Consider the following 22,256-nt stretch of genomic DNA (forward strand, 5'->3'; position numbering starts at 1 on the left):
CTTTTTTTGCCTCCTTCCCCTCATCCAATCTAAATATTTAATGCATGCACATTAAAAGGCGGGAAACTCGCAATTATTTTAGAATTAGTAGAGAAATTTTTAAAGAAGAATTAGAGAGAAAGTGATAGGAAAGTAATAAAGAAGTAGCGAATCATAGAAGAGGAAAAGAAAGAAAAAATGTGTAAATTGTATATATAATGATTGAATTTGTTTTCATTGTCAATTTACGTGTAAAATAAGGGTATCTTTATAAGAATAAAAAGTGTCCAAATAAAAAATATGTAGAGTTTGAGAAACAAAAGGACGTTTTAGATAATTGATTTTTGTATAAGTAAATATTCAATCAAATTACAAATCAGGTTGTCGATAATTTTTTTTCAATTAACAATTTTTTACTTTTATTAATTTCTATAATAAATTTGCTGCCTAAAATATATATATATATTATAGGATTAAGTTTGCCCGGTAGCGGGTATTTTCTAGAAAACCTTGAAAAACCTCAAATTAGTAATAAAAAAAATATGTCTATCTGTCTATTATATAGAATAAATACGGAAATTAAGAGGAAAAGAAAAAATAATAAAAGAGTTTAAAAGGAGCAAATAGGAAGAAATTAGTAAATCCTTCTTTTCATTTGCAACTTGAAAATTCATTACCAGACACTTGGAAACTAGGATAAGCCAGAATATCCAAGTATTTTAAATAATCTAGGAAGACTTGAAAGTTAGGTTTGAAGAAGAGAAATAAAAATGAAGTCGGACGAAAAGAATTATGGTACAATCTATAAGGTTGCAGGACCTTTGGTTGTTGCTGAAAATATGAGTGGAACTAAGATGTATGAATTAGTACGTGTAGGTTTCCAAAAATTGGTTGGTGAAATTATCCGTCTTGAGGGAGATACTGCTTCCATTCAGGTTTATGAAGACACTTTTGGACTTACTGTTGGTGATCCTGTTATTAAAACTGGTCAACCACTTTCAGTTGAACTTGGACCTGGTATCTTAGATAATATTTTTGATGGTATCCAAAGACCTTTAAGATTTATCTCAGAATCAACAAAAGATATGTTCATTCCAAGAGGAGTTGATGTAAAATGTTTAGACCATGATAAACTTTGGGAGTTTACTCCAAATGCAAATTTAAGAGTTGGAGATATTATTACTGGTGGTGATATCTTTGGATCAGTTTATGAAAATTCTCTATTTAAATCACATAGAATTATGTTACCACCAAATGTACAAGGTAGAGTTGTAAGACTCCCAACAGCAGGAAATTACACAATTGATGAAGATTTAATTGAAATCGAATATGATGGTGTTGTAAAGAGTTATTCTATGTGCCATTCTTGGCCTGTTAGAGTTCCAAGACCATGCTTGGAGAAGTTACAAGGTAATACTCCTTTATTAACAGGACAAAGAATTTTGGATGCTTTGTTCCCATCAGTACAAGGAGGAACTTGTGCTATTCCAGGAGCTTTTGGTTGTGGTAAGACATGTATTTCTCAAGCTTTGAGTAAATATAGTAACTCTGATGTTATTATTTACATTGGTTGTGGAGAAAGAGGAAATGAAATGGCAGAAGTTCTTACAGAATTCCCTGAGCTTTATACTATGGTTGATGGAAAGAAGGAGTCAATTATGCAAAGAACTTGTTTAGTAGCTAATACATCAAATATGCCTGTCGCTGCTAGAGAAGCTTCCATCTACACTGGTATTACACTTTCTGAATACTTTAGAGATATGGGATGTAATGTTTCTATGATGGCAGATTCAACTTCTCGTTGGGCTGAAGCTCTTAGAGAAATTTCTGGTAGATTAGCTGAAATGCCTGCAGATTCGGGTTACCCAGCATATTTAGGCGCCAGACTTGCTTCATTCTATGAAAGATCAGGAAGAGTTAAATGTATGGGTTCCCCAGATAGAGAAGGTACAGTAACAATTGTTGGTGCAGTTTCTCCACCTGGTGGTGACTTTTCTGATCCAGTTACTACAGCTACAATAGGTATTGTTCAAGTCTTTTGGGGATTAGATAAGAAGCTTGCTCAGAGAAAACATTTCCCTTCAGTTAATTGGAATACATCATTCAGTAAATATTCAAGAGTTTTGGAGCCATACTTTGATTCAGTTGATCCAGAATTTAATGGATTAAGGCAGAAGATTTCTGAGATTTTACAGAAAGAGAATGAGCTTGCTGATATTTTACAGCTTGTTGGAAAGGATTCACTTTCTGAGGATCAGAAGATTGTTTTGGAGGTTGCTAAGATTATTAGGGAAGATTTCCTTCAACAAAATGCTTTTTCAGACTATGATTTTACTTGTCCAATTCAAAAGACTCTTGGTATGATGAAGACAATTGGTAATTTATATGATCTTTCTCTAAAAGCTGTTAAGGATTCATCTCAACAACAACAAAAGATTGGCTGGTCGACAATTTATAATTCAATGAGAGCTACTATTAATAAGATCACTTCAATGAAATTCTTGGACCCAAGATTAACTGATCAAGAAATCAAGAACCACTTTTCTCAGCTTAATGAGGAGGTTTCAAACCAGTTCAGAGCTATTTCTGATAAGTAAAATATTAGAGAACCTCATTGAACTTCATTATCCTTTTTACATTCATTTCCTTCTCATACTTGTTAATACCACGTGTAATCATTGCTATTTTTCTTTTAATTATTAATTCTCGTCTCAAATTAGGTGTGTCCTATAAAAGATACGACTGTATGAGAAGAGGACTGACTGAGATAAAAGATTGGATATTGGGGGATTAAGAGATTTCGAGGAATAACAGGAGACTACAAGGGAGAATGGAATTTCTCTCCACACCTTGGTCTCTAAATTATCCTGTTTGTTACTTCTTACTTTCAAAACAATAATAATATAACCACTAGAAATAGATCAAATTTTTTTTTTAAAAAAGAACATAATAATCGTAGATATTTAAGTATTTCCTATCATTTACCAGCTTTTTCTATTGTTGCCGTCTTGTTAACTCAACAGGGTAGGTAGGATGAGGGAGGGGGCGGAGAACGAAGAGATAGAAGAGGACGAGGAGGGAGGGGACGAGGAGAATGAAGAGGGAGAAAGAAGAAGAGAGAGACATTGAGGGAAGAAGAGAAAAGATCACTACCTACTAAAACGAAAGTACATCAATTAAAATAGCAAAAGTAAAAGATACTCGTCTTAACTATGCGATATCCAGAAGAGGAAAAGGAAAAAGGAGGAATAAACTTGCTTGTCCCAGTGTATCTCCGACTTTCAGAAGACTCGAATCACTCTCTTTTCTCCTTCCCTTTTTTTAATATCGACTCGACTAACTTATCCTAACTAAAACAAATTAGACCTTCAATCCTTTGGTTTTGGTTGTTTCTTTCCGTTATTCTTTTTATATTTGGAAGGAGGCTTTGGAGATCCCATAGAAGAAGGTTCAGCAGCGTTTGCTCCTGCTTCTTGTCCTTTTTTTCCTGTTCTTCTTCCTCCTCCTCCTCCTCCTCCTCCTCCTCCTCTACCACTTTGTTTAGGAGATGGTGATCTACTTTCTTTTCGATCACGTCTTTGTGTATTTTCTCCTTCAACTTCATTGTTATGATGATGATAATGATGATTACCGTCTTTGTGGTTTTGATGATGATCTCTATGGTGGTAACTTTGATTATGATTATGATGCTGGTTTTGTTGATACTTCTTATGACCAGCACCTTTCTGAGCCTCAGGTGATGAAGATTCAATACTTAATTCTGAACTCCTTCTATTAGTATTTTTCGGAGATTGCTCATCTATTTGAATTTGAGATTTTATATCCAAATTTTCACTATTTCCAGCTCCAATTCCAAATTCAGTCTCATGTGAATCTGATAATCTTGGAGATGAAAAAGCTGACATATCTTCATCTAAATGACCAAATGTTGGACTTATTGTTGCTATTTCTCCTTCTCCTCCTTTTATAAGTAATTCATTTTCCATTATTTGTTCTTGTATTCTATTCTCTTCTTCTAATTGATCACATCTATTTCCAATATCATCATCCAAATCATTCATATTAATATCATCTCCTCCCCAGATTTGATCTTTCACATAATTAAAGCCATTATTATGAAAATCCTCAAGTAGATCAGAATTTAATGCTTGAAAAAGTTTATCCCAAGATGCAACAGGACGATTAATCAATTCTTGATTAGATAATAATGATTCTAATTTAAGAGATTCTTGATGAAATGGAAATAATTCCAAATTTTCATTAGGACTTGCTAAAAGTTGTTCACTTTTCTTATTAAAATCTCTCCATTTAATAACAATTTCCTCCAATTTAGATGGATAATAACATCTAGCAAATAATGCTGCATAAGGTATTAAATCTGATTGAATTAAATCTTCAATACAAGATTCCTTATCCTGAAGTAAAGTATGACATATAAATGCTGTATTCCATAAATTCTGTTTACTTGCCATTTTTGCTACATATTTTAATCCTTGAATATCACCTATACATGAATAAATTAATAATAAAGAATCCAAATCCTGTACTTCCCTATAACAAGCAATTGCCATAGAAAACCTTCCTTTCTCTAAAGCTATATCACCCAAAACTTTCCATCTCTTTCTATTCACATTTGAAATATCAACCATTCCTTCTCCTTGTTTTATATCTTCTTGTACATTAGGAGTAATAGATTCCATTGTAATACTAGCATTTTCAGCCTGATCTTTAAGTTGTATTTCCTGTAAAATAGAAATACATAACTCAAATTTACCTAAACCTAATGCTAAATCAAACTTTTGATCTTGATCATCAGTTATTGATAAAGCTTTCTCTTTATATCCTTGTATCTCCAAAAATCTGGCAATTTTTGTATGTAGATTTGGTGGTATTCTACCCCAATAAACATTCTCAGCAGTCTCAAAATCTTTATTAATAATACAAGACTGATATTCAATATAATTTAAATCTAATGAATAACTAATACAGTTAAAATCTTTACTCATTAACATAATTCTATGAATCTCTTTAACATATCCCAATATATGATACATAGTTTTTTCTGGAAGATATGCAACCAAATCAATAAATCCATTCATCCATATTTGTAATCGCATCTGAGATGTAACATATACAAAACATGTAGATATCCATACTCCACTCTCAACTTTATCATTAATTTCTGATATAAAATCAAAAGCTATTTCTATACCGTCATTATTGTCCACATGCATATTAATACCGGTATGGTGATCATTAGAAGGATATGATGGTGATGATAATATTTCTTCAACTTGATTTTTATTATATTTAAGTATATAAAATGTATCAGAAGATGTAATACATACATAATTACCAATATCATCCCAATATACATTATTAATAGGAGATGAAACATCAATTCTTCTAATAAGACGGCATTCATTCCAATCATAAAAACAGATAAATTCATTGGATTTAACACCTAATAATTGACCACCAAAAATTTCATCAACAAAAAAACTTGGAAGAAATGAAAAGCTTTCTTTAAAGTTATTATAAATAACAATTCTACCTCCATTTTCTCGAATTGCAAAGAAATGACCATCAATTGACCATGAAAGTTCAATAGCTTTTCCAAAACATTTACTTCTTAAAGCTTGTGTAGTATAAATAACAAATTCACCATCACCACAGACTGATAAGAATCTACCATTAGGATGAAATTGAATATCTTGTGGATATATTTCACTACATCCAAGTTCTTTATAAGGTAATATAACTCTTTCACCATCACCAAATTCAAATTCCCATTCAGTTCCTGATGAAGATTTAGTAGCAAGTGCTCTAAGATTAGTTTGACATATTTCAGTACCTTTTGCAATAAGTATCTTACCACTATTTAAAGTAGCAAGAGGTTGCTCAGAACCAATTTTAACAACAACAGATCCTTCATCATAACCAATTCCAAGAATATTTTCACTTACTGATAAACACCAACATCTATCTAACATATAATTCAAAGTACATTCTAATCTGTAAGTAGTTGAATGCCAAATTTTGATAGTACCATCTTCACTACAAGAAAGAATAAGAGGAAGTTGATTATGATAAATAACGGATCTAACAGCTTTAGTATGTCCAGTAAGTACTTGAATACATTGTTTTGTTTGGTAATCCCAAACTCGAACAGTCTTATCATCACTTCCTGTTGCTATGTAAGGTTTTTCAGCTGAAGGAGAATAAGCCAAACAATTGATTCCACCTTCATGTCCTGTTAAACTATATTTGGGAGTATTAACAGTATTATTAACTAAAGAGCATATATTAGGCTGTAAACCCCAGATTTTTACAGTTCTATCCAAAGAAACAGATGCAAAAACATGAGTATCTTTTGGATTCCATTGTATCATCATTACATAATGGGAATTTCCTTGAAAAGTTTGAGCTTTAATCCAATCTCTATCCCAATCCCAAACTTTGATAGTCATATCATCAGAACATGTTAATAATAGAGGAAGTTTATTATGGACCATAATATGACGAATAAAATCATTATGTGCTTCAAAACTTGTAACCTTATTCATTGTATTATAATTGTAGACTCTCACCTGTAAATCATCACCACATGTAATAATCCATTGTTTCCTAGATACAAAAATTGCACATCTTATTGGATATTCAGAGACCTCTAATGATTTTAACAGACTTTGTGTCTCATAATCATGTACAGTAATTGTACCATTGTATAATCCTGAAAGAATCCATGGTTCAGATGCATGAAAATCAATACTTTTTACTCTCTCACTTGAAGTCTGTAACTTCTTTTTAATATCCAACCTTAATGGCATATTCTCTCTATATTATTATCAAAACTAGCTTCAAATAATTACTTGCCACTTTTCCTTTTTAATCAAATATAATAATTTTATTAAACTTTTAATTCTTATATTTAAATATGACGAATTTTTAATCAGGTGATCTATTACAATATTTTCTTTCTATTTTACTCTATTTTTCTCACCCAACCAAAACTAAACATTATACAATTTTGAACCAAAATTTTAATCTTTCTTTTAATTATAATTCCTGATGAACTTGTTCATTAAAAAAAAATCTTAACTTCTGATTTCTTCATATAACTCACTTATTGACATCCTACGAAATTATTTCTTCTATTCCTCCCCTAAGTGGGGTACATTCTTCTTACCGCATTCCTTATTTCAGCATTGGCGCCTTTGAATGACTTCTTTAACATAGCTTTGTTTTTATACAATTTAATTAATTATTAAATAATTTCTGCTTTTATTATGATTAAAAAACTTCTTCTTACCACACACACAACAATACCTGGTGATTAATTCTTTATATCTTTTAATACACAAACATTTCTTACTCTTTTCTCCTGATCTCATTCTTTCTAGCATTTTTTCCATAATCTTAATAAATAAATGTTCGAAAGAGCGCCACGTGTCGGCGCCAATATTTCTTAAATATATATATTTATATATTATTATATAATAAATAATTGGAATAATTATTAAATAAGTTATTTAATAAAATATAATTGGTAGTTATGATAGGATAGAAAAACCCCTCTTTATGAACAGCAATTTTGAATAAATATAGGTAAGGGTTGGTAGAATATTTGTGATATTCAATCAAGCATTTGGTTGATCCTTAAGAATTTAAGGAGTAGTATATTCAAATAACTTCTCTTTAGTATTGGAAGTTCTGAAATTGCTCATCATAGCATTGAAAATAATCAAAATCTTTTGATTAATTGGAAATCTTTGGTTTTTACTTTGAAGGAAATATTCAAAATAATAATAGTAATAATATTAAAATAATTCTTTGTATTAATCACTTTAAAATTTAATTCCGTTACTTTGTTGGAAACAATATATTTGAATAAAAGAATAATTTAAATTGCATGTATAAATGATACAATTTAATTCTTGAAGATTTATTAGAATAACAATAATTTATATTTGAATAAATAAATAATATATATTGTAAAAATACAAATATTAATTTGGATTTATACAATATATTGACCAATAGTTATTTTTTGATTTGAAAATTTAAGATAAAAAGATGACCAATCCAAATAATGAAGAAATCAATATGAGTGTGAAATTGTTGAATGGCGATATAATTAAAGTTCCAGGAAAAATTGATGCGAAAAAAACTTCAGTATTGAAACTCAAAGAAATCATAAGTAATATTTGTAGTATTCCAGTTTTTGAAATAAGACTTGTTTGGAAGGACAAAATACTTTCAAATAATGCTTTATTAAGTAGTTATGGAATTGAAGATAATAGTACTTTAATTCTTGCTCGTTCTCCATCACGAAGCTCAAATTCATCTTCACAAAGAACTGGAGTCAGCTCTAACTCAAGCTCTAGCATACAAGCAGATTCTGGAGGACTATTTGGTGAATCAGATACGGATGACTTTCTTTCTTCAGCTCTTGCATCACCTTGGATGCAAAGTATACTAAATGACCCGGAAATATTTAGAGTGATGTTAGAATCGAACCCTCAGCTTAAAGCTCTAAGAGAGCAGAACCCTGAACTTAATCACATTTTTAACGATCCCCAATTCCTACAGATGTCTGTTGATGTTTTGAAGAACCCAGAACTCATGAAAGAAATGATGAGAAACTCGGATAGGGCAATTAGCAATATAGAAAGTATTCCTGGAGGATTTAGTGCACTTAAAAGAATGTACCATACAGTTCAAGAACCGATGTGGGATGCTGCAATGTATAACCCAAACACTATTAAAGCAAACACTTATAATGAATATAATATAGATAAAAGTTCTGGACCAAACTCGGAAGCCTTACCAAACCCTTGGAGTATTAATAGGAATTCCAGTAATAATAGTAGTAATAGCAATAATATTGGTTCCTCATCCCCAGCTGATATATTTGGAAGTTTTGGCCAAGACGTTTCAGGGCGAAGACAACCACCACTAAATCTATTTCCTTTCAACTTTGGGGTTGGAAATTCCACCAATAATCGTAATGATGGTAACTCCAATAGTGATAATAACGTAAATAGCAACTTATTACTACCAGGATTTGCAGGTCTTGGAAACTTTGGTAATATCCCCAATTTTGGAAATCTAGCAAATTTGGGGATCTTGAATCCCAATATAAGCCAAAATAATGCTTCAAATTCCAATACAAGTACAGACAATAATACTACTATTAATAGTAATACTAACAATTCCCAAACAACTCCACAGCTTCCCAATCTGATGAATTTATATTCTCCATTTGCTAATAGTAATCCAAATACAATTCAAACTGTTATTGATGCAATGAGAAATATGGACATTAATAGTAGAGATGATGCACTTCAGAACCAATTCAACGAATTTATTGGGAATGGAGGTGCAAATACCAATATTGGAAATATTTCTCAAGGAATCGGAAATGCAAATCTTGGTAACTTGCTCAATATGATTAATGCAGGAAGTCCTTCTATGCAGAATAATGACTCAGGAAACTTAAGTAATATAAATAACCAAAATGGCGCTTCCAATAATGGAAATGATAATGGAGGGCAGAATTATAATTACCAACTTGAAGTCCTTTCCAATATGGGGTTTACTGATACTGAGGCATGCATTAAAGCCCTTACTGAATCTGATGGAAGTATTAATAGAGCGATAGATAAACTTCTCAATCAGAACTAATTATTATATATTACTCTTTAATATTACCATTTAAATCTTCTTTCTTTTCAATTATAACCCTGATTTTTGTAAGTTATACATTTTTTAACCTTAAATGCTTGCTGAACATTACATTTGTTTTATCTACTTCTAATACTTTAATTTCCTTTCCCCCCTCCCATTTGACTTTTTACTCAAGACTTATATTAACGGTTAGGCATGCACAGACATGCTAGTGGCGCGCAAATTCTGCCGCCAATGCATGCAATTTCCATAAATCTATTTTCTTTATGACTTAGATGAATTAATGAAGTAAAAAGGAATTTACTTGCAAATATTTATCCTGTAAATTTCTTAATTCTTTGTAATTAATGACTTAGAGTATACTAAATTTGAAGAATAGAATCTTTTTTTTGCCAACAATTTGTAACGGGTTAGAATTAATAATAGCCACAAGGATAATTATTATTTCAAAAAAGCTTATTTCCAATAATTATTTATTCAATGAGCCCAAGAGAAGCCTAAATTTGATATGTTTCGAGAAACAAGTGTATATTCAGACACAACTAAATATACTGTGCAGATTTGTTTTGATCAACCATATTATTACAGTTCTGAGAAAATACGATGTAGCTTAAAAGTATTTTATGAAAGATTTACCCAGCAAAATGAAGCTTTGGAAAATTATGAACTGCTTGATTATATTACCATCCAACTATTTGGCTATGCTTCATTTTCTAACGAGTTGTTAAATTTTATAAATTCTAATAACAATTTCTTTGTATCATCTACAACTTCTTCGTCTTCAATCAATCAATTCATCTCCAATATATTTAACATAACTTCAAGGCTTGACAGACTGGGAATAACTGGAAGACAAGGTAACCAAAAAAACAAACCTATATTTGTAAGTAACCCACATATATTAGTAAGCGATGTAAAAATTTCTAAATCAAAAGATGAAATTGGAACCTTCACGTATAGTTGTTTTCTTCCTCCATTTATTCCTCCAACTTTTACTGGAAAACTCATTTCTTTCAATTACACTGCCTTAGTTAGTATAGGAATTAATAACAAGATGAAACCAGATAGGCCAAATCAATTATTTAATTTTGAATTTATTCAAACATTGGGTGGAACAAACCAAGATAAAGGAAACAAATCCTTAAAAAGCACAATTCCAACTTTTCAAAAAAAGCTTAAGTTTGATATAAAATGTTTAGGGCCGCATCCAAAATCCTCGGGACTCATTTTCTCTCCAATAAAAAGATCTGGGACATATCATCCAATTACTGCATTAAACAATAACTTTTACCATTCAATTCCTATTGACGATATTAACTCCGTAATAACTAACTCTTCTGAAAAAATTCTATCCATTGTAACAACTACACCTTATAGTAATTTTTGTGAAGTTTCTGAGATTGAATTTCTAAGTGCATCTGGTAATAATCCAAAAATTATCTTGGATCATTTGAACAGTAAATTCCAAAGAAAATCTTTCCATTTAAAAGCAATACAATCCCAGAGTGAATTAGATATTACAAAAATGAGATTTTTTGAACTCCATGATAATATTGAAATATACTCTTATCTTAATGCATGCCCAAAATCTCTTCTTGAAGTATACTGGGAAAATGAAGTTTCCATTATTCACTCACCTGAAAACTTAAAAAATGATCAAATCATTTATTCAGCTCCTCTAGACTTTAATAACTCCAATAATAATGAAATCCTTAATATTAATTACAAAAATGAATTAGTTGCAATATGCAGAATTTCAAATTCTAATTCATGGTCTTCTTCAAACCCAATAATTGTTCACTTTGATTTCTTCAAATCATATTGGAAATCTCAAGAAATTCATATTACACTTAAAAGGATTGAAGTAATACGTCAAAACTCTCAAGATTCTCACGGTATACAAAATCAGGTTATTATTTATAATTATAAGAAATGTACACTTTGGGATTTGGAATTTTCTCATCAAATTAACCCTCTTTCTTCTTTCTTAATCCAATCTTTGGATTCGGATATATTCTATGTTTATTACCAGCTCTCATTTGATTTCTTTATATATAGTACTGAAAAGAAGCTTAAAAGAATTAATTTCTTGGATGTTAATAGATTCCCAAACTTGATTAAGCTATCTTGGAACTCATCTCCAATTAATTATTATGACAAATTTCAAAAACTTCAAATCCAAAATACTGATAAAATTGACAGTTTATCAAATATAAGTTCTTATTTTCATCCTTTGTCTTCTATTCTTCCAAGCAACAATACATGTTTAACAAAATCCATTGAATTTTAGTTCGGCATATAATTGTTTAATTTATTTCTAACTATTTAATTTATCGAAATATTGTTTTTTCTTTATTATATTGAAATATTTATTTTATTTCCATTTTTAGATTTCGTATATAATTATCAACTCGGGATACCCACAAATTGCGGGGAATTTCTGACTATTATTTTTAAAATTGACATTTTCAAAGAATCTTATTTGTTTGAATTAATTTTCCTTAATCTTGCAAGTAATGAAGCCTAATATTTAATTTTTAACTAATAATGATGAATGTTTGGTCCCTTAAACGCTTTTTCTCCTCTACAGGAAGCAATATTACTTCAAGTTCAAATAGTATCGGGTATTTTGCATATAGTATCAGTTCAAAAATAATAATATTTGATATAAACTCGATGATTGATGGGAATAATGGTAACTTTATGTTGAGATCCAATACTTTCAACAGACTTGTTATTGATATTCAAGGTGAAACCAAAAACATACGAGCCTGGAAAGACTTTAAGGTAGGTAAGCCACAAGATTATGACTTTTCAAATATGATCTATAGGGTTGGAGTCAAATCTGTATTTGTGAATGATCTTCAATGGGGTCCATATACTCAAAATAGGTGGTCAGTTCTTTTTTCTGTTCTTAATAATGGATTAGTTCACTTATGGCTCGTTCCAAATATTGATTCATACTCGCTTCCAGGCTACTCTCCAACACCTTGTTTTGAACTAATCGATTTATTGTATAAAAGCCTAATAAATGAGACCAATTGTGAATTTTTTGAATTTGATTTTGATACCATGGAGACTGTTAAAGGAGAAATATCTCAAAATTTTTGCCATGATCTTATGTTGAATACAGATTCCCCAATAATTCATTCTTGTATATTATCAGTTCAAATGAGTGAATTATCTTTCAAAGACAATGGACTCATTCTTTTTACGGCTTGTTGGAATGAGTTCCTTGTTATTTATGCATTTGAGATTTCTGAAAATCCCAAAGAAAGCTGTAGAGATAGCATTAACAGAATTCTAAGCAAAGATCAGGAAGATTTATCTGTATCATTCCCAACAGTACCGAAGGTTAGTTGCAGACCATTAATTTTGACTCGAATTCCAGGTAAAAAAGTGGATGAAATAGTAACAAGTTGCTTAATTAGTGAATTTTGGTCTTTAGGTAAAGAGTTATTCTTTGAAATTTATACCGGTTCTTCGGAAGGAAAAATCCATATATTTAAGTTTTCTCTATTAGAAGAATCTGGAGTTATTAAATGTTTGGGGTATAATTTAATAAACAAAAGCTACCCCAGCGTTCCGATTGCCAAGTTATGTTACAAATCTGTTTCAAATGTTGAAAATAAGAAAGAACACACGCTTATTGCTTCAGAAGGCACAAACTTATTCTTAGGAAAAGTTGATATTGAGAAAATGAGCTGCGAAATCCTCAAACCAAATAGTGATAGCTTCATAATCAGTCACCAAATGCCTATTAAAACTGCAAAGTACATGGAGGATATTATATATAAGGGTGAATTATTTGAGACGGCATTCTTAACTGTAGATCAAAGTGGACTTGGAATTCTGCATATTGTTGATCTAGAAAACAAATCGTTCATTTCATTCCAGGCCTTCACAATGGATAAGTTAATTAGTGCCCCATCTGTTTTCCCAAGTTTGGACCAAAGCTTAGATAGCTCTAGTTATGATATAGAAGGTGCCAGTCAAAACTCAAATAAGAGCTTTTCTTTTGAGAGTTTGCAGAACGTGCCTTCAAGTATAAAGTCAATAAAAGATTCCAATGACTTTAAATTGATTTCTTTTGAGAATCCTTTGGTACCTGGACAGTTTTACAGCTTTAATAAAAAAAGTCTCCATAATTTCTCAATCGCTGTAATTAACTCGGCAACTTTAAATACTATTCGTCTGATTATTGTCTTCAACAATTTCTCCCCGATGGATTATATCTGTAATAGAATTTCGAACCATTTCATTCATACTGAATCTCTAATTAATACATATTCTTGTTTGGGGGACGAAAAAAGTCTGGAACCACTTTCCAGAGCAATTTCTCAAGCATTCACTTTGAACGATATTAGACTTATCCTTACAGGCCCTCTTACAATGAACAAGATTCCTCTTTTGGAGGAGATGGATGGAAAGACATCAAGGGAACCCGAGGACTCTATTCAATCAAAGGAGATGAATAGTAATGAAAATGATGGCTCAGTAAAAAATGCTGATAAGAATATTAGTTCATTTTTGAACTTCAAGCTTGGGGAGAAACTGAGTTTGAAGGCTAAAGGCGAGAATCACTCAATGAATGAAAATTCAGACGATGTTATGGATGTATTTCTCTCATTATTCTACGAAAACACACCTTCTGAACTGATTAAAGAAGCTATTTCTTATAACTTTGTTGAAGATGAATTTCCAGATGATATTATCGGGTGTTTACATATATCCAAGCCTGTCTTTTCCAACTTAATTCTGCTTATTCTCTGTTATATTGTTGAAATTGAGCCATATATACCAAAGTCTTTGGAATATATTCCCATCAGTTGTATGGATAAAAGAAGTAGTTTTGAAATCCTTATAAAGACACTAAATCAAGCAGCATCCTTTCCCAATTTTCCTCATAAAGAGCTTAATAGCTCTAGCTTTAGCAAAAAATCCATTCTATCTCTGCTTTTCAAAATCATATACTTGATTAGAATCTTAAACTCCCTGAGATGTTTGGTACTCTTGCTATATTCTCGTTCAAACGAAACTATTGAATCCCAAGTAATTAGACGCGAGGAACAGATTTCCAGATATTTAGTCAAGCTTCAGTATTACATTCAACTTCAAATAACTCAAGTATATCAGTTGGGTTCCATTGAAATGCAGGGCGAATCGGTTGTTCCTGCTAGATTAAAGTATATTTGGAATTGTATAAAAGAATTTGAGCCAATTGATTTATCTCAAATTTCCCTCTCAGACAAAAATATGGAAAAATACTTTCAAGATTTGATCAATAATTCCTGTTGTTTAGTTTCAGAGTCGCCTTACAATTTCTACCATTGCTTAAATAATCATGAGGAATTAACGAATTCTGAGACATCGAATACTAGTAGCTCAAGTTCAAGCTCTTACCCTAACTTTAAAGATGACTGTGTATCTTCAGTCCCAATTTGTCCAATTACCTTCCTTCCGATAAATGTTTTTGCCATATACAAACATCTTTCATGCAATTTTTGCGGGAAAGTAATTTTTGTCCCAACAGAAATGACTAATCAAGCTCGCATGCAAGATGGAAAGGGTCTGAGTTCTTCAATTTCCATTTTTGAGAAATTATGTCTTCAAGGCGAATACTATACATGCCAGTTTTGCTTGAATGTAACTGAACTACTAGATATTTAATTTGAGGAATTTGTGTCTGGATATGAAACATTTTTTACGAAAATTTATATTATTGTTACTTCTGCCATACTCTCGCATTTTGTAATTTTCATATATTTTATAATTTATTTTCTTTTCCATCAAATTTCTTTTTTCCCCAGAGTTCTGCATTGTTGATAAATTCCATGCATGCATACATGTGGACATGCAAATTCTGACATTTTGCATGTGGATAGGCCGGTATATAAAATTAGTCAAACAAAAAAAAATTATTGCCAAAATTAATTGCAAATTAATAAGGTTTAGATTAATTAAATTATTAAAAATAATATTTCAATTTAATTAAATAAAAGTATTTATACAAAGATAAATTATTTATATTATTGAAATTAAAAAGGCTATTGAGAAGATTGACGAATGAGGTTTTAAAGTGATATCAGAACTAAATTAATGAGTTTTACAAGTGTGTAGAGGAGAGAAAAGAAGGGAACGAGGAAGAAATAGATAAGCAGTTTCTTAAAGGATTCCAATTGAAGGCATTCAGAGGTGAAGACAGTAGCTCATGCAATTTATGTAAAAAAAAATTAGGTAAATACCTGGGAATTAATGAAACTTACAATCCCATTTCTACCACGAAATTCCTCTTTTGATTTTTTGCACAAAAACTACAGAATCATCGAATATGTGGGAAAAGGACAGTTTGGTAATACATACAAAGTGGAGAACACTATTGATTATAAGATATGGCTAGCAAAATGTATTGATCTTTCACAGATGGACGAAGATGATAAAAAGAGGAGCCTACAAGAAGCTGAAATAATGAAGAGCATTAACCATCCTTATGTAATAAAGTGTCATGAATCATTTATACACGACGATGTTTATTTAGTCATTATTATGGAATACTGTGAGGGGGGAGATATTGGGGCTGTAATTGACTCTTGTATATCAAAAGGTACTTATTTGCCAGAAGAAAAAATCTTATATTGGTGTGCACAGTTAGCAGCAGGGCTTTACTATTTACATAATGAATGCAGAATTATTCACAGAGACATAAAACCCTCCAATATTTTCATCAGGGAAAATGGAGACCTTGTAATTGGTGATTTTGGCATAAGCAGGATTATGCTCAGTGTAACAATGCCTTTTACTTTGACCTCAATAGGTACTCCTCAGTATATGTCACCAGAAATGTGTGAGAATAAGCCATATACATATAAGAGCGATATATGGTCATTTGGATGCGTTTTATATGAATTAACATGTCTTAAGCCACCATTTTCTGGAGATTCACTGTTATCTCTGGCTTGGAAGATCTCATTTCAAGAAATAGAGCCATTACCAAGCTGTTATTCATCAAACTTATTTAAATTAATACAAAGCTTATTATCTAGGGATCCAATTCTCCGTCCAGATCCATTGGAGATTTTGAATAACGAGTCTTTTTTAGAATTTAATCATTTATCAAAATTTTTACCAAATAAAATAGGAAATGACTTGAAAGAAGGGACAGTTGAGAAAGTAGAAGGAACTTTTAATGCTCTTTTCCAAGATAATTTGAACCAAAATAACAAGAATCAGCTTGAAATAAATTCTACAAATGACTGCAATGCTAGTCAGTTGAATACAAGGCCAAGTTCAGGTTTTAGTGCTGGAAATAATGACTCATTTAGCTTTTCTAAAGAGAGTTATTCTTTATATGAAGGAGAAGATAAGCAAAAGCGTAGTGAAGTCAATTTAATTGGTCAAAATAATATTCATAATAATTTAATCGATGGATATGAATGCTCTAAAAATTCAATTTTGCATTCAACCTCTGTCAACATTGTTACTAATTGCTCTCCAAATGAGAATTATATCCCCGAAAAAGAAAATATTAGGGAATGTTGTGGAATCTTGACCAACTATGAGCATCAATACTTTAGTGTATTAGTCGGAAGAATACAACATCATATCTTAAGATATACAGAAAAAATGAACTTTTTATTCTGCTCAGAACAAGATGATATACTAACTGTGTTTAAAAAATGTTTCAAATCTTGTCAAAGTGACTTATACTCTTTAGACGGCTATTTGACGCAGGAATGGTTCTCTGAGTTTGTTAATGAGCTTAACGTGGGGCTATCCGAAAATGAAGCTTCATTCTTCCTTTCATATATTGGTTATTTTATTTACTCTGAAAACAAAGATCCCTTCTCAGAATGTAAAAAAAATGAGTCCAAGAAAAACAAAAGCAGTTATAAAATAAGACATACAAAATCTTCCGGTAGTCTGCTTTCACTGGATGTATCTAAAACTATGAGGAACATTGATTCAAAAAGTAAAGATGTTTTCCTTGGAACTGTTGAATTTAGTGAAGATACAAAACATCCAATTCAAAACAAAGAAAACATTAAACCTAAGATTCCAAAAATATACGAATTTATTGAGAAAATTTATTCTTGGAATAAAATAAAATTAAATAAGTTTCAAGAACAAGGCGTTTTAGAGTCTACTGAAACTACAAATCTGAGATTTGAAAAGGGACCTAGCCCCTTTCCAATAAGTCCAATAATAAATTACAATAATTATAAGCAGAATATACATTCTATTAAACCTTGCTTCTATCTTTTTATTACAGACTGGATTCAGACTATATTAACTCCAATTTTAGCCATCAATAATATTACATATAACTCAAATCAGTCTGTAAGTAGGGGAAAGAAAATTACATTAAGGCAAGGATTTCATCTTTTTGATCAGAGGACTCAGGGAACTTTATCTAGACAACATTTCAGGACTGTTTTATACTTGATTTTGCCAAAGCTAACTTCAGTACAGCTTGATTGGCTTTACGCTCTCGCACCAAAAGATTTATTTGGAAATGTCAAGTATGAACAGTTTCTAGATTTCATTGATAATATTCAAAATTCTGGTAAAACCGTAACTGCTAATGAAAATATGAACAGAGAACATGCTTTGAATGTACCCAGGAGAAGAGATAAATCTGAGGACCTAACCAAGAAATTTAGCTTTTTTGAGAATATAGAGATTCAAATAGATAAGGAAGAGAATGATGAAAATTTGGAGAATAAAGGACAAGATCATGCTTATATAAAGGAAAAAAACACCAATAATATTCTTAATAAAATTCAATTTCAAGGAGAAAAGTTTCAAACTAACTCTGAAACTAAATTGAAAAATAAGATAAAAAACTATATAGATGAATCAGAAAATGAGAGATTACAACATTTTGGAGAGACTGAAATAACTAATAATGGATATAATAACATTCCTATTATGCAACAAGAACTATATAGCTTTGGAATACAGGATGTCGTATTGCTTCATTACAATAGTCAAGCTTGTATGAGAAGGCCTTCTCCTTCTCCTCAACTATTATCAAGAGCAAGGAATGCTTCATTTATAAGGAGTTCCAGAAGAGGCTGTGAGCCTGAGGTAGATGGAGATAATAAAGAGAATGATTCAAAGCTTAATTTGGCAGCTAGTGAAATAGAAGTTAAACAAAAGTTTGAGAAACTCCAAAAGCAGAGCTCGGTTTCAACAGATAGTACAGGCGAACAATATCTAAAGATAAGTCATATCAAGAATCAAGAGGTTAATGAAAAACAAGATTTAAATGTAAATAATGATAAAATCAGCACTTATAACTTGTGCTTAAACATTTCAAAGAGTCTGGTTGGAAGTTTAATCAAAGAACTGGAATGCTTAATTCAAAAATTACAGGTTGAAAGAATATACACGTGCTGGATTACAGCAAAAGCTTCGGAAAGTCAAAAAGAGTTGTTTGGCGAGGTATTTGAAAAACTAACAAATATTAGGCTAGATACTAGTTTGGCTTTGGATTTATTGATTTCAAATCTGGACATGATGAAAAATCCTAATCAATTCGAGTCTATTATCGAACTCGATGGTATATTAGCGATATTAAAAGAGGAGCTTCCATTACAAAGGGATGCAGTTGATTGTATATTAAGAGTGATAGATCATATGGAACTTTCATCTGAACAAGAATCCAAGACAATTGTCGAAAGTCAACTTATCAATTCAGATGCCTCAAAGGTTTATAAGCAAATTATGAAACAAGCAATTACAAACAACATCGTATTGCCAATTTCGACTAAAAGCAAGTACAAATCTAGCAGAAGTCATGAAGGAGAAGTAGCTTCTACTCCAGTAAGATCTATAAATAGCATTAAGGAAACAGATTTTTGTAAATCCCAGCTTGATTCTAACTCAAAAGTTTTTGATTGGACTGGAAAGTTTCTAGCATCCTTCGAATTTTTTGGAGAAGCCACAGTAAATCTAATCCAATGTGGGATAAATATATTGGAAAGCATGAGAAACTTTAGACAAGATTTTCAACTACAGGAAACAAGTCTTAAAGACTTCTCAAAACTGAACCTTCTCATAGAAAACTACAGACAATGGTCGCACTTAAAAGAGCACGTGTCTAGAGAGTGTGCCTTTGTTGCATCAATTGGAGCTAATCATGACCTAAAGAATGATATTGAGACTGCAAGAATCTTCCTAGAATTACTTGGGGCGAGAAGATTCCAAGTAAACGTTACTTGGCAGCAACAAAGTAGCACAGAAAAACAGCTATTCAGAAAATTGTTTCTTCTCGAAGAGTCTCTTTGGAATAGCCAAAGCTATCTTTCTTTAGGAGAAGATATGCTCTCATCTAAAAAAGAGAGTGACTCTGAACTTTGGCTAATTTGTGGCGAACAAACTTGTGGAGCACTACACAGTACTTGCAACAAATTTATTAGCGAAATTCAATCACTGCTATAATCATTAGCAAAAATAAAATTCTATTTTGCTTTTTTAATCCAAGTTAGAATATTTACCTTGAAGAAAAAAATACACGTTAGGCGCCAAAGCTTTTAAAAAAATACCGGTATTTTTTCTTAAATATTTATTAATAAAAAGGTATCGGTGAGACGGGATCATAATAATAATATTAATAAATAAATTAATAAATAATAAATAAAAATAAACTGGTAATTAAAAATTAATAAATTTCTATTATTAAAGGCCTGCCGCTGAAGAAATTCAAAGATTAATTATAAGTCTTGTTTTGGGATTAATACTACCAAAGAGTTTATTTTATAAATAGACGATATTTATATATACTCAAAGACAGGATTCGTTATTAGTAAGATAAAACAGAGAAAGGAGTCAGTCAAAAATGTCAGCAGCTGTAATGAAGCCAACAGACAAACAATTTGGTCAGTTTAATGGAGAGCAACAACAGGCACCATTACACAAGATCAGAATTACTCTCTCAAGTAAGAATTTGAAATCAATTGAGCGTGTATGTGCTGATTTGATCCAAAGTGCTAAACAAAAGGACTTAAAAGTAACTGGTCCAGTTAGAATGCCAGTTAAGACCTTGAGAATCACTACCAGAAAATCCCCATGTGGTGAGGGATCTAAGACCTGGGATAGATATGAAATGCGTATCTACAAGAGAGTTATCGACTTGTATTCATCAAGTGATGTTGTAAAGCAAATCACTTCAATTAACATTGATGCAGGAGTTGAGGTTGAGGTAACTATTTCTGACATTTAAGTGAGTTTAGCCTGGAAAAGAAGGTACTATTGACTTGGAGTATAATGATTAATTTTGTAATGGTATCTCTCCTTAATTTATTAAACCAAATATCCTGATAAGAATTTTGGTTTGTCTTTTTTTGTATCTTTTACATCAGAAGAGTAATGATATATAAATACCTTAATTTATTGGTAATATATGTTTCCCCTTCTTTTCAACAGTAACCTTACTAGAGGAAAGGAGGGTATTACTTAACTATTCTGAGCTGAAAGTCAATAAAGTTTCCAATTGAGAGATAGCTTCTTTTATTCCTAGAATTTGGTTCTTTTACTATTATTATATTTTAGAGCTATGGATCTGAGTACTATACATTCTTGGGTTAATATATTCCGGTTATATATTTATGTATTAACTATACATAAGTTTAAGCAATACCAAGATGGTAGCCTTTTACGTGTTCGGATCCCAGATCTATGTATATATATATATGTAGAGAGTTAATTTCGAGTCTACACTTGCTATAATATTAGAATGATTACGATAGAGAAATACATTTCTAAGAGGTAATAATCATTAGTAAACAATATATTTGTTCTTTTTTTGATGTTTTCCTTGTTTTGTTTGTTTCTTATGTCTTTTTTTTTTTTTCTCTTTGTTAGGTATCGGATATTTCACCTTGAGTCTTGAGGCGTTTTGGAGGGAAAATCTTAAAATTCTCTTTTAATTTGTTGGGATGAAAATTCATTTTCTAGTATGGAAAACTCAAACCCAATAATCTACTTTAAACCAGTAGATGAAAATAGCATAGAGGAGGTTGATGCCAATTCCCTTTTTTATTGCGAAAATAGAGAATTAAATAATACAATAAATCAAGTAACAAAAAATGTAAGTACCTAGCATATAATATAGAATACGGTTCTTATTCTTAACAATTTCTATTAAACAATCATTTTTTTTTCTTTCTCATACCAATTTTTAGGACGTTTACGAATGCATTAAAGATATTATTGACCCAGAATACCCTTTAACTCTTGAACAACTAAACGTTGTTTCCCTTGAAAACATTATAATCAACCATGAAGAACAAATCATATTCGTTTTCTTCAAGCCCACAGTAACTAGCTGCTCCCAAGCAAGCCTTATTGGACTATCGCTATACTATAAACTACACACCGTTTTTAATAAAAACTTTAAAATCATTATCAAAGTAGTTAAGGGTACACACGATCTTGAAGATTCGATCAATAAACAACTCAAAGACAAAGAGAGGGTACACGCTGCACTAGAAAATCCTCAAATATATAAAACTATCACAAAAGGACTCGCAAACTCCGATGTTTGGGAAGACCAATCTTTATTATACTAATTTAATCATTTTTTT

The 22,256-nt window shown here is 31.1% G+C and overlaps 8 protein-coding genes and 1 non-coding gene across 9 annotated transcripts; 7 read left to right on the top strand and 2 right to left on the bottom strand.

Moving 5' to 3' along the window:
- Nucleotides 1-734: 734 nt before the first annotated feature.
- Nucleotides 735-2,576, top strand: cgd7_5000 (vacuolar ATP synthase subunit A; the record flags this gene model as incomplete). The annotated part of the gene is made up of 1 exon (XM_628642.1): nt 735-2,576. A coding segment is annotated over one exon (1,842 nt), but the record flags the coding sequence as incomplete, so codon positions are not given.
- A 771-nt stretch (nt 2,577-3,347) lies between these two features.
- On the bottom strand, nt 3,348-6,821 carry cgd7_5010 (coatomer complex beta; the record flags this gene model as incomplete). Its single annotated transcript, XM_628643.1, has 1 exon — nt 3,348-6,821. A coding segment is annotated over one exon (3,474 nt), but the record flags the coding sequence as incomplete, so codon positions are not given.
- cgd7_5015 lies at nt 5,825-5,921 on the bottom strand (the record flags this gene model as incomplete). The annotated part of the gene is made up of 1 exon: nt 5,825-5,921. It is a non-coding gene; the product is annotated as a snoRNA (small nucleolar RNA).
- A 1,234-nt stretch (nt 6,822-8,055) lies between the features above and the next one.
- On the top strand, nt 8,056-9,666 carry cgd7_5020 (ubiqutin family protein; the record flags this gene model as incomplete). The annotated part of the gene is made up of 1 exon (XM_628644.1): nt 8,056-9,666. The coding sequence occupies one exon, from the start codon at nt 8,056-8,058 to the stop codon at nt 9,664-9,666; it is 1,611 nt and encodes a 536-aa protein (XP_628646.1).
- Nucleotides 9,667-10,177: 511 nt separating this feature from the next.
- On the top strand, nt 10,178-11,959 carry cgd7_5030 (uncharacterized low complexity protein; the record flags this gene model as incomplete). The annotated part of the gene is made up of 1 exon (XM_628645.1): nt 10,178-11,959. One exon carries the CDS (start codon nt 10,178-10,180, stop codon nt 11,957-11,959), a length of 1,782 nt encoding a protein of 593 aa, XP_628647.1.
- Nucleotides 11,960-12,216: 257 nt separating this feature from the next.
- cgd7_5040 (uncharacterized low complexity protein) lies at nt 12,217-15,339 on the top strand (the record flags this gene model as incomplete). Its single annotated transcript, XM_628646.1, has 1 exon — nt 12,217-15,339. One exon carries the CDS (start codon nt 12,217-12,219, stop codon nt 15,337-15,339), a length of 3,123 nt encoding a protein of 1,040 aa, XP_628648.1.
- Nucleotides 15,340-15,924: 585 nt separating this feature from the next.
- Nucleotides 15,925-20,112, top strand: cgd7_5050 (NIMA-related kinase 5; the record flags this gene model as incomplete). The annotated part of the gene is made up of 1 exon (XM_001388378.1): nt 15,925-20,112. The coding sequence occupies one exon, from the start codon at nt 15,925-15,927 to the stop codon at nt 20,110-20,112; it is 4,188 nt and encodes a 1,395-aa protein (XP_001388415.1).
- A 373-nt stretch (nt 20,113-20,485) lies between these two features.
- cgd7_5060 (putative 40S ribosomal protein S20) lies at nt 20,486-20,893 on the top strand (the record flags this gene model as incomplete). The annotated part of the gene is made up of 1 exon (XM_628647.1): nt 20,486-20,893. A coding segment is annotated over one exon (408 nt), but the record flags the coding sequence as incomplete, so codon positions are not given.
- Nucleotides 20,894-21,854: 961 nt separating this feature from the next.
- cgd7_5070 (small conserved protein) lies at nt 21,855-22,241 on the top strand (the record flags this gene model as incomplete). Its single annotated transcript, XM_628648.1, has 1 exon — nt 21,855-22,241. A coding segment is annotated over one exon (387 nt), but the record flags the coding sequence as incomplete, so codon positions are not given.
- Between the last annotated feature and the right edge of the window lie 15 nt (nt 22,242-22,256).

This window comes from Cryptosporidium parvum, chromosome 7, assembly GCF_000165345.1.
Source record: "Cryptosporidium parvum Iowa II chromosome 7, whole genome shotgun sequence".
Classification (NCBI taxonomy): Eukaryota; Apicomplexa; class Conoidasida; order Eucoccidiorida; family Cryptosporidiidae; genus Cryptosporidium; species Cryptosporidium parvum.